Genomic DNA, 17275 nt, shown 5'->3' with positions numbered 1-17275 from the left:
CTGACTGAAATCTGTGGTTCACAAATTAAATAGCTTTAAGATGCCAGTGAATGGATAGCTTGTGAGGAACATCTTGGAAGGTACTGAGATATATGGCCAGAGAAGGAATTTCTGAGGAAACAAAGAGTAAACAAATGCAAAATATGTCTCATCTTTTGGAAATTTTTATTTTCTTTGAGAAATATGGCTTTTATCTTTCACATATATTATTTTTCTAACTTTAGACAAATTTGTGACCACTTGAATTCTTTTGTTTATAATCCTTTTCTAACACATTACATCAAACAGAAATATATATATATATAGGTAGCCAGATGTATTTGAGGTCTTAGTAAGAGTCAGTAATAAAATGATTGAGTGATCTAGTCATTGTATTTAAGTGACTTCTAGAGTTGAAATTAGATAGGACAACAAAATTTATGTGATGTGCCATTTCTGTTCTATATAATTGAACCTACACCATTTATGTTAGTTTAAACTGAGAAACTGCACTAAGTCTGCCACCTAGTGAAAATCTAGAACTAAATAATACTTAAATAATGAAATATTTTATTGTAGTGCCCTTCGTATCTATAAAATATTACTTGTATTCAATTATAATACTTTATATTTGCAAATTTGGTTGTCTAATAGATTTAATTATATAGCTTTAAAATACTAATACTGTACATCTATTTCTGAGCCTTAATATGACCTAAATACATTTTGAATATATAACATTTTAGAATTAAATGACATCATAAGTCTCTTTTCCCTAGGTACTAGGATCATCATAAAGCAATATAGTAATTGAAAATAATGTAGTTTGTTCTATTTTAAATTGTTCTACAATTACTTCTCTAGTTAATTCTCTAGTTTAAGTTTTAAATGACTTGTTTAATACTTTCCTTGTACATTGGAGCAAAACTTGCTATCCCCAAATGTCTTTGGCAGTTGAAATGGTTGTTTTTTATTCAAGACACATTTTGATGGGCCAATTTACTCGGTGATGTAAGTATAATTGTGTAAAATATCTATGGAATTGTCATCTGCTTGAATTAATTCATTTAATGAATAATTTTGACATGCCCAAGTATGTTAACCAACACAAAGATGAAAATCACACCATATACTCCATTTCAGAGACTGGGAGAACTCTGAGACTAGCTGCATGTATATATTAAAGCAAAACAAACATCAGAACATACAAATCTGAAAACTGTTTACAATATTTTAATAAAAATATTACTTAGTGAGCTAGTGTGTTACACTATAAATTTTGATCTGTGGTGGCTGGGAATGATGTTTCTGAATAACAAAGGGTGTATATTATTATGAAAGGTATAGAAACACACTTAGATGCATGAGACCCCAGTTTTAGACTATGATTGAATATTGGCACTAAAACAAACATGAACATATTTTTTCACAAATGTTTATAAAACGCTTTAGATCTGAGTCTGGGGTAGTAGTAATAAATGACAGTATAATAAATATCAGGTATCTCCTGCATTTAAAATTTTAATCCATGTAAACCAAACAAAATATTAAAATTTTTGCACTGTATAAAAAATCACTCTTGCATTGATATGTATTCGGTATCAATGTTTTGAATTACATCATTTCCCAAGTGCCTATGTGTGTTATTTCTTCAGTAAGACTATGACTATTTCACCAAGCTAGAGAAGATATTCCTTTTTTATTTTTATTTTTAACTCGACATTTATGCTCTTATAGTCCTTGCAATTCAAAAGTCTTCTAACTGGTCGGTTTTCACCCACTCTCACTTTTCCCCAAACCATTCTTCACACTGTAGCTAAAATAATATTTTAAACTTTCCTATCTTTCAATGATTTCCTGTTATTCTTAAAATAAAGGGCAACTTACTAAAGTGTTCTTCAAAGCCATGAATAGTCTGGCTGCTGGTTTCCATCTCAGCCTCTGGCGTACCTTCCTCTGGCTCTGCTCCAAGTCCTTGGATGTTTAGTACCTAGAGCCTTGGTATTTGCTGCCCCCCTGTGGAATGCTTTGTTCATCTTTTAAGCCCACTTACTGCCTTTATCTTTTTAGTAAAAGACCAGTTCCTCAGGGAGAGGCATTCCTTCACCCACTGGACTCGATCACATATATTCTTCTATTTTCTTTCAGTAGTTGCCAAATTTATAATCCTCTAGCTAAGTTCTTAAATGACTTGCTTTATACTTTCCTTGGATAGTAGAGCAAAACTTCCTACCCCAAAACGTCTTGGGCATTTGAAGTGGTTGCTTTTCATTCAAGGCACATTTTGATGTGCCTATTTAAATTTAATTTAGATAATAATATTCGTTCATAAAAATGTGAAAACGTTCAATATATTCCAAATGTATCGAGCACCTTGTTAGGTAAACCTTTAGCAAGAGAAACTTAAATTGGAAAGTGAGGACCTGCTTTTCTTTTAATCTGGAAATCAGACAGGGGATCTTTGTGCTAGGAAGACTCACTTGAGTGTTTCTCTTAGAAATGTAAGGAAAGGTGCTTAGACAGGTAGGAGAGAAAGTGTAACAGGATCTAACCTGAAAAAGACCTTATCTGCTAATGTCTTCTGTGCTCTGAAATGCTCTCTGGGGGACGTGGTGGGCCAGCTGCGAAGGATTCACAGTCTCTTCTGAGCAAAGTAGAGGAGCCATTCCTTTACTCGGGGGGTCTGGAACCCCTGGGCTAGAGGTCATCCCAGAGGAAGTTTGCTGCTATATGGGGTTACTATGAACCCATAAAGGAAAACTCACCTTGCGAGAAAGAACACATCTGGGTAAGGACCCACTTAGGTCCTTCTGGAGAGACAGCTCATGCTGGCACGAAGCATGGCTGGAGGCTCCTCTTGGTCCAGACATCCTAGCACACACTTCAGAGTGCTCACTAAACGAGTGTTAAAACTCTGGACACCATGCTCTAGGCTTTGGATGTTAAAGATGAATCACTTCCTGGGTAGGTTCTCTGGGGCCAAACCAGCAAATAGGGAATTGCCACACAATGTGGATGAAGACACATTAAACTGTGTTGTCAGCTTTCAATCACAAAACTATGTCACAGATGCAATTCCAGATGGAAAGGAATTCTCCCCATGTCCCCAAGGCTCCCCTAACTCCTCCTCCCCTCTCCACCTCCCACACACATAAACACTGCCAGTGAATTAAGGAGCTTCTCCTGTTTGCCTTTGGTCTTTTGGGACTAACTTTGAAGGTCCTTGGACAATCCGGGGAGAAGAGAGCCCTGTTGAGTGAAGCTGTGTGTCCTAGTAAGCTGGGCAGGTAGGAGCTCAAGCGATCAATCTGGGCTTCTGAATAACAAATGTAACCTTATTCCAGACTGGTCATACCAGTTACATCAACAGGTTGTGAACTAGAGCACTCTTACTTTCTTTTCATAATTGAATTCCATCTCATTCTTGTCTCCTGGGCTCTAATATAAGCACAGATTGAAGACTTTTCTAACATACTCCTTTACAGTTTTAGAAGCAAAAAATGTAAAAGTCAAAAAACCCCACATCCAAACAGAATGTCAAAATAATCAAGTTAAAATGGCATGGCCCAAACAGCTAAACAGTCAGAAATGTTAGCATAAAATATAGCATCACCCCATATAAAGTAACAGTATACAGTACTCTTTATTTGCCTAGTACCATCCAGATACTACAGAGATCACAAGATTTGATTGTCTCCTAGAAATAAATAAGCCAAAGAAAGTATTGCATCTAAATTCCTGCCCAAATTTTCTAACTAATAAAGTAACCATGATGTCTGCTTACACATTTTCATGACCACGATATTTTAGAAACTGCAACTTGAGGACACTGCCGATTATTATCTGCCTATTATGTGCCAGGCGCTGCTGAGTGCTTTTCAGAAATCATCTCACTTAGTCCTTTCAACAACCTTGCTTGGCAGGATGATGCAATAGTGTGGGCACATTCAGGCTGCCTAGATTAAAATGAACTTGATGTTAGACTTTGGGACTCTTCTGATTTAAATCTCAAGCTCCATCAGTACCAGCTGCATGACTCTTAAGATAGTTCAAACTTTACGTTAAAATGCTTCAGCATAAACAGTGTGATAGGTTCAAGGTTTGGCTTAAGAGAAACTCCAGGTGCAGCTAAGCATTCTATTTCACCACCCAGGGTGGCACAGTTTGTTTTTTAAATCAGAGTACACATCCCAGAATTGAAATGGTTTCTGTTAGCCATACTTCTATCAACACCCCAGCCCTACTAGTTAACCAATAAGAAATTAGCTCTCGTTTGAGGAAATGAATGATGGTCATAAAGATGCAAGGATTGGCTGAGATCTTTTAGACATACTATTGTTGAAATAATTTCTAGGCCCAAGATGGAGTGGCTCCTGCCCTGGGTGCCAAATCAGCAAACCAAAACCTAAACTTTCCTGTTCCTGTAAATGTCCCACTTGACCAGAAATAGATTATAGTCAGTCAGCCAACCCCCAAATGCCAAGCCAACTCTGGGCTCTGTACTTATTTCCCTGATCCTTATTCATTTTCTATTTTTTTCTCTTCCTCGTTTCTTATTCTTTAAGCTATAAAAACTTTCTGCCTCTCACCCCAGTTTGGAGTTCTCTGGACCCTTGGGAATGGAGACTGTCCACTTCATGAAGTGTTAAAGTTTGTTTGTATTACCTAAATCGTGTTCTTTAATCATGTTTAACACTATTTACTCTTGCATACTCGATGTGTAAGAATCTAGTTCCCTTGGAGATGGGGCCCTAGGTTTTTATCCTAAATAAATAGTCTGCTATCCACCCACTGTGACTGGACTTCTGGGTGCCTGATGTTTACTTATAAGAGTAACTGGATCCTCTCTCTGCAGTGCTGTCATCTGCCTCTAGGAAATTTCATGCAAGCTGGTGGGTAGAAAATCTGAAAGGACAGAAAACTGGGAGTAGGAGGAAGACAGAAAAGGGAAACAGAGTTGAGATCTGTGTCAGCCCATAGTAGATAATCAGTAATTGGCTGTTTAGGGTTTCAGCACAGGACTGTTTGTCATGACTGATCTTGGAGTTTAATCTGGGTAAAGAGGGAAGAAGAGCCCTCAGGTGACTAAGGACAGTAGAATCAGTGGACAGTAGATTACAGTAGAAAAGGACTGTTCGGAGTGGGGGATATGGGAAGAGCAATGAGGTAGAAAATAAGTAGTAGTGCTCAGACAGTTGAATGAAATTCAGAATATGGAGGGGGAATAATTGGTACTCTAATGACCATGAGAATAAGTGGCTAAGGTCAGACATCGAAAGGACCATCTGGGTAGGATTTTTGAAAACATCAAGAATTATGGTAGAAGCAGGGTTGGCAAGAGTCACAGTGAATCAAGAAACGAAACCTTCAAGGAATGTGGCAGAGTGACCTCAAGGGTGATATCTGACTGACTGCACTGATAAAATGAAACTACCAAGTCTGTACGATTTGGGTCATTTATCTACATAAATGGTATTCCATATACCATAGGGACCCACTGGTATCTGACTCTTTTATTATGTAAGACTAGCCTAGTTTAGCATGCCTAGATTAACAGCTGATGAATTACTCCATAAAAAAGTTTTGTAGATTTTTTAAAAGTCTATTTTAATTGAATATTTTTTCTAATTGAAGTATAGTTGATTCACAATGTTGTGTTAGTTTCAGGTGTACAGCACAGTGATTCAGTTACACATACCTATATATATATATATATATATATATATATATATATATATATTCTTTTTCAGACTCTTTTCCCTTATAGGTTATTACAAAATATTGAGTAGAGTTCCCTGTGCTATACAGTAAGTCCTTGTTGGTTATCTATTTTATATATAGTCGTGTGTATATGTTAATCCCAATCTCATAATTTATCCCTCCCCTCCTTTTCCCCTTTGGTAACCATAAGTTTGTTTTCTATGTCTGTGGGTCTATCATAATTTTTTTCTCCTGAAAAATATTGTTATGTACTTAGAAAAATGATAATGCCTTTACGGGCACAGGAGAAGAGAGAACAAAATTTGGGTATCTCATAGTTCTTTTCAAATTTCTCCTTGAAACCATTCAGTCTAGATGTTTTTATGAGCCATACAAATCGCATAATTTCTAAAATATTCTGCTGAAGATAGGTAAACTTAATAGTGAAAAGATCCAAAATCACTCATTCAGTCATCCAGTCATTCTTCCAATATGTGATGCCTCCTCCACCAGGTACTCAGGGAAGGCAACCTTCCCACCATCAGCAACCATGTGTGCAGCTGCCCTTAGTTATTCTGGTCAGCTAGTTCACGGAAAAAGATTAATTAGAGCCTTTGCACCTCTCAGTAAGATGGGGGTTTATTATTCTCTTGAAATAAAAATAATTCATTCAGAGAATATGTCAAATCAATAGAACTGTCACCATAAGAGAAATAAACTCACAATAAGCTGAAAATTAAAATGGCATGTTTAATCAAAAAGACCAGGACCCTCTCCTGTTAAAACTATAATTAGCTTTTGCCAAGCATGGAATCAAAAAGTATGATTTTACTTTATTCATTGGCTATAAATCTCATCCATCTGAATTCATTTTCTACCCTGTGGTTTCCTTTTTCATTCTCTAGAGAAAAAAGAATGCTTATATATATATGTCATATTTTCAACATGTGCTATGCTACCTTTAAATGTACCATTTACATAGCTCAATGACTAGTTAGCTATATTCTAAATGAACTGCCCATGACAGTAACTTTAGAGGGTGTATTACTCCTTCTGGAACAGGGGGAGGTTCTAATGCAAGTTAGGGTAGATTTTTCCAATTGCTGTGACAAATTCTTTACGTACCTGATTTCCTGTCCTCACACTGACAATGTAAGAAGGGTTAATTATTCTCCACATGCATTTTATAGATGAGGGAAACTGAATTTCAATGAGGTTAAGAAACACACTCTAAGTCACAGTAATTTTCTGCGGGAACCTCTGGGATAGAGATCATGTCAGATGAAGTTTGTTGCTATATTGTTCCAAGGTCTGTAGCTTTTCCACTCTGCCCCACGTAAGTGATAAGTCTATGGCTAATAATTATAGTAGCTAACATTTATTGAGAAATTGAAAATGACCAGGCAGATACTCAGGCATTATATGTTTTTAAATCTCCAACAACCTTGTGAGTAAGACATCAAGGTTTAGAGAAGGAAAGTAATTTGCCTAAGATCATATAATAAATAGTCAACTTAAGTGAGACACACATCTTGGCTCTCTCTCCTGAATTCTGGCCTCAAACTATAAACAGATAATTATCCTCAATATATGGTTTGCTACAATACAAAGGTATGAAGTGAGGGGAGATAAAGATAGAGTTCAGATTGCTTTATTTACTTTCGTAATTGGGTAGCTCAGATATTTCCCTTAGACTTCTGCAAAATTCATAAAACTGAAATAATGATCTTTTAGTTATTTAAACTTTAAGACGATTTTAGGAAGAATCATTCCAAGTGATGCCGATGTCTTGATTTATTGGCAATTTTGACTTTGCTCACAGCATGAACTTTTCTCTGGTCAGTATTGCTCATTCTTATGCAAAGATGACCATAATGGGAATTCCTACCCGGATGGGTTTAATTATTGAAAGACAGGAAGTGTCTTTCGTGAGGAAGTGAAGATAACATTGTGACTTGCCTCCTAACATGGGTATATTAGCCTTGCAATCTTTTCTTCCTGGTTACTCAGTATGTAAATGCATACCTTTGGCCACTGCTGGGCATAAAACCAAAATTAAACATGTGTGGTTTGGCAAAAATCATGACTGCTACTGCACACAGTTTTTTAGAATTTCTTAAACTATACGAGAAAACAAATGCATTATTCTTTTTATTTTTAAAAGAACTGCTGACCTGGTGTTAAAAATTAAACTTCACACAGTACCAGCCATACATTAGGTCCTAAATAAGTATTTTTTATGATGAAATGAAAAAACATAACTGCAGTGTAAATGCCTCATGTTCATTCTTTATACACAGAGTCACAGTCATACATTTCACAGATGTTTAAGGGCTGGGTTACCCAGACATTTACCTGAAAAGGGTCTGCACGTTTACAATCGTTTTGGCATCTGCCATGTAGTCTTCCTCGGCACTCATGGTGCTTTCTTTGTCCACAACCACCATGTTGGCAGCGAAAGTCACTCCACACCTGAGTAAATCGTCTAGACTTTGATAAAAACCAACAGAGAAAAATGAACTTTCAATAAAGCTCAGTACTAGGATGGTGCTAAAACTTGCTTACACCCCTGCGCTTATAGGCGTATAGGTTGCCCTTATACGTGGCTTTCACAGAGTGGACACTGGCAGATATTATGGGAACTAATATAAGATAATATTCTCTACTGATATGAAGTAAATTGTATTTGGGGTTTCTTTATGTTTCATTAGATCTCAACCATTTCAAAGCACATGCATTAAGGACCTTTATTTAATAATACTTATTAATTTTATAAATAAAACATGGAAACACCCATTTTACAATCAAATAGAATTAGAACACGTTAGAACCTTGTTTTTACGATTAGCACATTATTTCAAAGACACGACATTCACATTTTTTATCCCTGAGGCACTTTTGGTAAGAATAGAAATGAACACATATTAATTTAGATGGTCAAGCCTAATAAGGAAATATATTTATTAAAAATACTTATTTTTAAATGTCTATTATTTATCTGTGTAAAGCTATGTGTTATAGATTGGTTCTACACAGCCAAGAGCACGTAGAATACATAAATATCGGTTGCATTCAAGCCTACCTTTTAGCCACTTTTGAGCAAGTGATTGAATGAACTAATTTTGTTGGTTGCAGGAAATAATTGCTAAACTAGGACACAAGTTCCTATGAGTTACCACAGAGTCAGTCTTCTCCTCTATCACTGATAAAAATTTTACTTAGCACTGAATTTAAAAACCATTGTTACCATAAAAATGTTCTGATGAGACTTTTATTTGGATGTTGCCTCAATCCCTTAAATCATAAAAACCATTCAGTACAGGTCTTTCTCCTACTGTAATCACATTTGTGCCAAATTAAAAATATTGCTAAGCACTCCTTGAAAATAAGTGATGCAATAAACATGTTAAAAAATGTTACCATAAAGCTGAATTAAGAAAACCATTATCTCATTGACTTTGCTTCATACAAACTACAAAAATTGGACTGAACTGGATAAGGGAGATTGTATCAAAACTTGAATGAATGCAAGAGTATTCTAGGTTCAGAACTGATTGAAGATAGATAAGAAGAATTAGGCTAATTGATTTCTACATCTTTTGATTTAAAATGAGAAGTGTAAAACTTAAAGAACAGTAGCTCTTTTTAGCTTCTTAAATGAAAGAGTCAGTTCCCCAACGATCTTCTCCAAGTGCATGATCACTTGAATTAGTCATCTCACTAATTCACTAGAGGGAATTTTCCTTTTATGGGAAGGCAAGAGGCAGAATTTCTTACTCTGTTATATGGTGAGAGAATATTACCAAAGCTTTGAGTCCAAGATCCCCAGGAGTAGTCCAGAAAAAAATATTTCACTTGAATCAGGCACAGTGTTCTGTGGCAGGGATTTTATGGCTAAAACTGTGGAAACAGAATATTATTCCAAATAAATTTCCTATGGTGAGAGGGGCCAGGACCATAACATCCAATCAATATGATGACCAAGTTTAAATCTCTGCGAATACTTTACTAGGGTGTTCCTTTTATCTAGGAAATTCATAATTGTTCTTACATCTATTAAAATACATTTTTTAAAGAGAAAGAAGTAGGTGGAAAATGAATGTGATATGGTCCCTTATGTACCATAAAAATGATGCCTAAATCTTATGTCTTCAACCGACCTTATTATAGTGGTAATCCACATTCTCATATTTCATTTCTTACCATCTTTACTTCCCTGATTAAAAAATTATAATTGTTTATATAGGAAAAGGGAAAGATAAGGTGGTAGAAGGTAAGCGTGACTGAAAAAAGATACAAAAATAGAAGCGATAATAAAAAATGAATATTTCATCAGCAATAAATCAATGAAGTTGAGACTTAACAAAAAACTTAACTATGAGAATTCCTGTACTAAATAGTCACTAACTACCTAAACCTGTATATATCAGTTAATTCCATACTCAAAATATTGGCCGTTGTAGTTGACACATAACTTTGGCAAATGATTTTAGTAATTATTATTAAATATGAGTTTAAATCTAAAGAAATCTATAGAACCTATAGAAAATATATAAAATTGGAATGGCATTTCTGAACCACATAGAAACTTTTTTGTTCTTCATGTTTTAACTTTAAATTATTTATATTCATTTAATATTGTACTGTATTCTTTCTTTCCTTTTTTTATTTGGCTACCGATTTATTCTTATAATTCTGTGTCTATCATAATTTCTCCCCACTATCTTATCTACAAAGCCACTACCCATTTTTTCTTTAGCACTATTGCTTTACACAGTTTGGTCACCAGATGGCGGCCCAAGAAAAAAGTCAACATGGATGAAAAATGGTTACAGATAATCTAACTGACATTGCCCCTCTTTCTACCTTTCTCTGACTTCCTTTTCGAAGAGAACTAGAATGAGAAGGAATGAATATAGGTGAATGTTTGTGAGTGTGTTCTAATTCATTCATAGTTTTCTTTGCTTATTTATGTTTAAGGAAAATTTCAAACATAAGCAGAAGAGAATACTATACTGAACTTCCTGTACCAATCACCCAGCTTCAATAATTAGCAACTTGTAGCCAATCCTGTTTCATCTCTAATCCTAGGAATTTGATCCTTTCCATTCTTCTTTTCCGCCCCGTAAATACTTTTATAGACAGAGAATTCATTATATAGTCTACATCAAAAAAGACAGATGAGAGGTTTATTTTATATCTTTTAAATATAATGTTCTAATGAATTTTAATAGAATACCCTCACAACAAAGAAACATTATTATTGATAAAATATGGATTGATTTCACTTTCATGGATTTAAATAATAGTTTTAGTACATCTACATTTTAGTTAGTTGGTTAGTATTATGCAACTGATAACGTAAATTATATTAATGTAGAATGGAAGCTAAATATACGTTAATCTGTTTGGCCTTTAATGTGTCCACAGCGAATAAACACTGTCAAAGTTACAAAGCTTCATTTTTTCAGCATCTACAAGATGAAATGTAAGCATGAAAGTTCTCAGTGGATAACTTTTAGCATTTTATTTGGAATGCTCTGGGCTGATTTTTTTTAGAATGGAAAATTAAGACATTTTAAAAGCATACTAGTTTTCTGATCTTTTAGTTTTTGTATTTGTTATTATGTCATGTTTATGCATATAACAATCTATATTTTAAAACTGAAGCATTGCACACATTTGACCTTTAATTAAAAAATTTTTGGGAGACTCTAATATGTTACCAGAATAGACTGTCAAGGAAATGCTCCAATTAATAAATCGGATTTAAAATGAGCATTTCCAAATTATTTTGAATGTTTCCAGAAGTTACGATAATGATACCAATGCATCACAATGTTGAAATTCTAGGTTTTCTCTACAAAGATGTTAACAGTAATAAAGTTACTGCTATAGATGACACAAAACTGGAATAGCTTTAGAAAGGGAACAAAATTGACATGCAGCAAGATTTGTTTTAATTCAACAACAGATTACTGCTTAGGAAGTTTGAATGCAAGATGTATAACACGAGAACATAAGCTCCACATGCAATATACATCATATTTTCAACACTGAAATGGCAAATTACACTCATCATGCAACACAGGGTGCAGCACATGACAAACCACAGGACACCACACTAGTTAGTGTGCCAAAGATTTTGTCACCTACTTGTCAATAGAGCCCACCATGTAGTAAACCATTGGAAACCAACAGATTGCATCCAGAAAATGCATATCTGGCCTAAGTAGCAGATGGGTTACAAAATGAAACACAATGTCACAACAGTGGCAGCACTTCTAGGGAAAGGAAGTAAGTTGACTTAGTTTTCATTTCCAAAACTAAACACTGTTGACAAGATTAATTTTAAGTGCCTTTTCTCTTAACATTAATTTTAAAATGTCATTTGCACTTGTTATGAATAATACAATGCACTCAACAATGATAAAAGCAAGTTGTATTTCTGCTTTCTAAATCAGAAACATTATGGCATTATTCTACAAAAACACTGAATTGATACTCTTAATTTATGACTAAAAAGTCTTTGTCAGCGAGTTTAAAATTATTCATGCTGAGAAAGTCTTGTAAAATGGGGAACTGATGATTTTATTTTGATGTTATAAAACATAAGGAAGTAAATTAGCATGCCTATTAAGAGCAATTTTCTCCAAGGGATATACAGAATCACAACATGTTCCTTAATATATCAACATATCAATAAATAAATATAGTATATGTACCCATCAATATATATATATTATATAAAATTAAAATTAAAGTAATTCACCTTTTACATTACTGATTTCCTCAATATATATTGTTGAACAAATCTGTATTGCAACTGAAATCTTTACTCTTTATGCATATTTGGGGAAAGAATCATGAACCTGGAAGCTTCCTTAGAAATTACCTAATCTACTGTATTCAGTTTGTAAAGTTATTAATTCTTTCATCCATCTATTCACTCAGCATATATGTATCCAAAAAGTTTTATCTAACAGACATTTTAGTATACGCAGGTGTATGCAAAAAGAATATGTTAACTTGTACTGTAAGAAATAGAGTTTTTGGAACACATAAGTAAAAGCACAAAATTACAACACGTTTTAATCTGAAAAAGTAAGGAATAGGTTGCACTCAGGAGACAGAGTTCAGGATCACTTCACAGAGGAAATATTTAATTTGGATGTTGAAGAATGAGTAGGAGTTGGCTCAGTAAAGGAGAAGCAAAGGGAACCTCTAGGCAAAGGGCAGTACAGCCCCTGCAATATCCCAGGTGCTTCTCCCAGCCTGAAGAAGTCTTGTCCTCCCTGATTTATTTTCTTCCTGTTGATCATGCTCATCTTTTTCCACTCTAAAGAAAAATAATGCTCAGTGCAGTGAAGCATAAAAAGAAAACTTCCAAAGACTCTCCCTGTTGATTACATTCCTACCATCAATAAATTACTTCCTAAACATTTTAAGTGGCCCCATATTACTACATATTATAAATGTACTACAATTCATTTTAAAAATCCTCAATTATTTCATTTATGTTATTTTCACTTTTGTGCTATTAATTACTGGAGTTACAAGCTATTTCCAATATCCTGCTATTATAAATGTTACTCGTCTGGACATTTTTGGATGACTCTTTTTCTAGCATTTGTTTTTATCATTTACCCCAAAACATTCATAAAACTTTTCACATTAGTGAATCACAGGTTACAAATATTTTTAAAGCTCATGCTGTAGGTTGTTTTCAACAAACATAATCATATACAGTCCCAGTAGTGGTCTTGGCTAGTGCCTGCCAATTCTTCTCTTTCTGGGCACTGCTCTGCATCTTAAAATTAGAAGGGTTATTCTCACTGCTGATTCAAGACCCTCCATGTCTCTTACCCACCTCGTGATTATAGAAGAATACGTCAGGATACAAGTGACACAAGACAGGGACAGCACTGAGATTCTGTGGTGCTTTGAAAGATCCTTTTGACTGTCATTTTGGGGGTTATTATTTTGTTTTATCTCTCTTTGCTCCAACATAGTTCCAGTCAGATAAAGTGAGTAGCTCAATAACTTGTGTAGCAGAGCTGGGTCCATAATTCCTCATTATTAATTGCAGAGCTACACCCTGTCTGGAATAACCTCCTCATTTTTTAAAATTCAGGTTATTTCAATTATTTACACTATCTTTGCTGACCATCTGTCCACTGTAACATATCTGTCTTCCAAAGTCTTGCAACAGTAGTTAATGTTATTGAATAATTCAACTTAATAAAGATACCAAAAATTTTCCATGCGATAAGAAGTACCGGGGTCACTAGTCCTTACGTTATGCCAACTCTTCTGTTAGAGCTAAAACTGAAGATTTGGCCTTTGTATTTTTTTGTTTTGTCCAGTAGAAATCATTCAAAGTACTTAGACATCAAAATTATTGCCTTATATATTCCTAAAACTCATGAATCTTACTGACATGCAATTCTGCCACAAACATGTATTTACAATGCACAAACAATCTTTCAAATCCTTAGAAATTAACATCTGTATTGTGGTAGCATGGTTTATCCTTACATGAATCCAGCTATGTTACAAGGCAAGGCAACTCACCTGAAACCTGGTAAACATATAATCTTGATGAAGCATATCTAATGTAGGGAGTTTAGTATGCCATACCCTGCAAAATTCAACTTGTATAACAAACAGATCCATGCACTACTTTTACTGATAAAGGTGGTTTAAAAGGAAACCTGAAATATAAAGAATGTATCAACTATACGTTCATATGGATTATGTTGGCTCATTTAAGTAAATCGGCAAAGGTTTTTATGGCACTAAACTGCTTAGTAAAAAAAATGAGCACATCATTCATCAGAGTCCTAACTGTAATTCTATTAAGAAACATGATTATTTGAGTCTAAATATCTTCATTATATTTAAAATATCTTCATTATATATAAAAATTTTCATTATATGCAAATATGAATTAGCTAGCTATTGATAGGAAGTTAAAAGTTTTGGGAAATGGCATGGATTTGCAAGTTGAAGATCATTTTTTCCCATTTAACTAATAACTATAATGAACTTAATTTTTTAATTTCAAATTCAAGAAAAGAATGCAGTGAGAGTTTATTTTACTAGCATTTCATAATTCCACTTTTAAGAAGTTTATTTCTCCCTTAAAAATATAGTAGTAGCTTAATTTCAACAACTTGAAATAAATTTCCTTTTGTTAATTGGGTTTTCACAGAAATTCGCCCATCAGTTTAAATAGTGACAATGTCCTTCTCTTGATTGGTAGAAGGGGGGAAACTGACATTTCCTCACTGCCTTTTATGAGTCAGATATTGTACTAGTGCTTCATATACATCATTTTATATACTCGCAAAATAACTTAAGATAAATGTTCTACTCATTTTATAAATGAGAAAATTGAGGCTTACAGAAATTCCATAATACGCAACAGGCCTATCAAGAGGGTAAACTTAGATCTTATTTCAGATCTGTATGAGTCTAAGGTCTGAATGTCTTTAATAAGGACCCTGACATATCAGACAGTTTATCATTACTTTTGAAATAAGCTGAACTGGAGCTTACTTGTAGCTATATGTGGAAAGAAGATTGATTTAGTAAAGGGATAGTTTAAACAAGATGATGTAAAAATTAAGAAGATAAGCCTGGATCTTGTACTTTAACCTTGTGTAGCATTGGGTAATGTATTCCAAAGTGTTTGACTCTCTTTTCCATGTCTCATATGAAATGGTATCATGAGATGACTAGATGATCTTTCAGGGTGAGATGGTAATCAAAATATTTAAAATCAGTGTGGTACAACAACAGGCCAAATAGAACAGATGGCCAATCAATCAGAACTGAGACCAGCTCTAATGAACCAGTATCAAGTGTAAGATGTTTTCCAATGTGCCCGGGTTTTATTTAATTACCATATGAAATGGGGAAGTCTTTCTATTTGGAAACATTGTGAAGACTTATTTTGACATATTATGTATGTGAATATCATAAATTTAATTTACATTTTTAAATCCCATATTTGTGGTATCTGTTAAATTTGTTTCTGGTATATTGAATAAATTGGTCTTCAACTAAATTTCCTAAGTAGCCATGTATTGATATTATTTTCAGCAATGCTCATGTGCATTTAAAATAAAGTCAAACCCCACTAAGCTAACTAATAATTGTAGAAGTGTGTACAGTTATTAGTGTGCAAATTCTTATAACCCAGAAATATTTTAAAGAAAACATCATATTTCTTTGTAATACTATAGGATAGATTGAAAAATACTAGCCACAGCAGAGAAACAAGTATCTCATTGTTTAAAAAAAAAGAAGAGGATTGCATAAAACTTCCTGGAACGTTATTTATTGGTGTTTAGTTTTTGTTTCCTCATTCTCAATCAAAGGAACAGAGAACAACAAATAAAAATGTTAGATACCGCTTTCGGGAAATGCACAGGAAGCTGATAAATTTTACAGCCCGAGTTTTCATCCCAATCCTTTGAAAAAAAGTCAAACCCCATTAAAATCATTTAACAAACAACATCATGTGAATAGCTAGATTCCAAACTGTAAGTCCTTAGGAAAGCAAAGAAAAAATTTAACGCAAAATATTCTAAAGTTAAAATATTCTTGTTTCTAAAAACAATTGACAAACAATGTATTTTTGCATATATCAAAAACCTGTAAGTAAAGTAAGGTCACATAGTTGAAAGATCAGTGAACTATGAATTGCAGAGAAGGTTCTAATTCTAGAATTGACCTTGGAAAAAATCATTTAACTTCTTTGGCCTGTTTTTTCCTTTCTATGAAATAAGAGGCAGTGGTGTAATCAAGTCACACAGACTGAATTCTTTAAATGTTATCATTGTAATTTGTAAGCTTTGAGATCTTAAGCTGCTTGGTACATCTTTCTGAGGATAAATCATCACTATATGACATGGATATATTTTTTATGGAAATACAATGTGAAATAAAGGTTAGGTATCTACTATGATGATTGCCATGTAGTAAATGGTCAACAATTATTACTATAATAAGCAGAGGGTGGTGGCAAAGAATATTAATTTTATTAAATAGTCGCTACGGTACTATTCAGATAAAATATTCTCTGATAAAAGCTACATCTATATTTATATTGAAATACTGACCAGTTTGCCAGTAACTAAGAGAAACAGAGTCTTCAGATTTTTCTATGATTGATCAGGTTCAGGAATTAAGACTCTAGAAACAACCACTTGATTTTTATATTTCTAATATACAAACCAATCAATCAATCATTCAGTCACTGGGCATTTTGGTAACCTGTTAATTCAAAACCAAACAGAAAGAGGCTGATTTAGTTAAGGCAATTCCAAAGTCTACACCAGGTACACAGGTTAAGAAATCCTAGCTCCTGCCACCTGCTCATTGGAATAATAAGGGGGAGAGAGGGGGATTAGTGACTCTGAGATAAGATTACTTAGCAAGACTGGATATGGAAAAGGAGTGGAGCTCATCTCCATTCCATGGAGTAAACTCCACTCCCAAATTTGGCAAGACTGATTCTTTTATTGTGGTTTATAAGGAATGTATATTTGGCATTCACATTCAGATTTCTCACATATATTTGGTCTTC

General features: G+C 34.1%; 1 protein-coding gene across 8 annotated transcripts in view; it reads right to left on the bottom strand.

Moving 5' to 3' along the window:
- KCNT2 (potassium sodium-activated channel subfamily T member 2) overlaps positions 1-17275 on the bottom strand; it is a 376144-nt gene that overhangs the window by 74276 nt on the left and 284593 nt on the right. For 6 of the 8 annotated variants that reach the window (XM_082394255.1, XM_082394261.1, XM_082394256.1 and 3 more), the window contains 2 exons: positions 11836-11907; positions 8035-8169 (listed from right to left, as the gene is read on the bottom strand). In XM_082394255.1, the coding sequence (XP_082250381.1) occupies positions 8035-8169; positions 11836-11907 (207 nt within the window). The remainder of the gene's footprint in view (positions 1-8034; positions 8170-11835; positions 11908-17275) is intronic. The other 2 variants (XM_082394257.1, XM_082394258.1) reach the window with 1 other exon arrangement.

This window comes from Balaenoptera borealis, assembly GCF_965194805.1.
Source record: "Balaenoptera borealis genome assembly, chromosome: 1".
In the NCBI taxonomy this organism is placed as follows: domain Eukaryota; kingdom Metazoa; phylum Chordata; class Mammalia; order Artiodactyla; family Balaenopteridae; genus Balaenoptera; species Balaenoptera borealis.
This window is presented reverse-complemented; position numbering and strand designations above follow the sequence as displayed.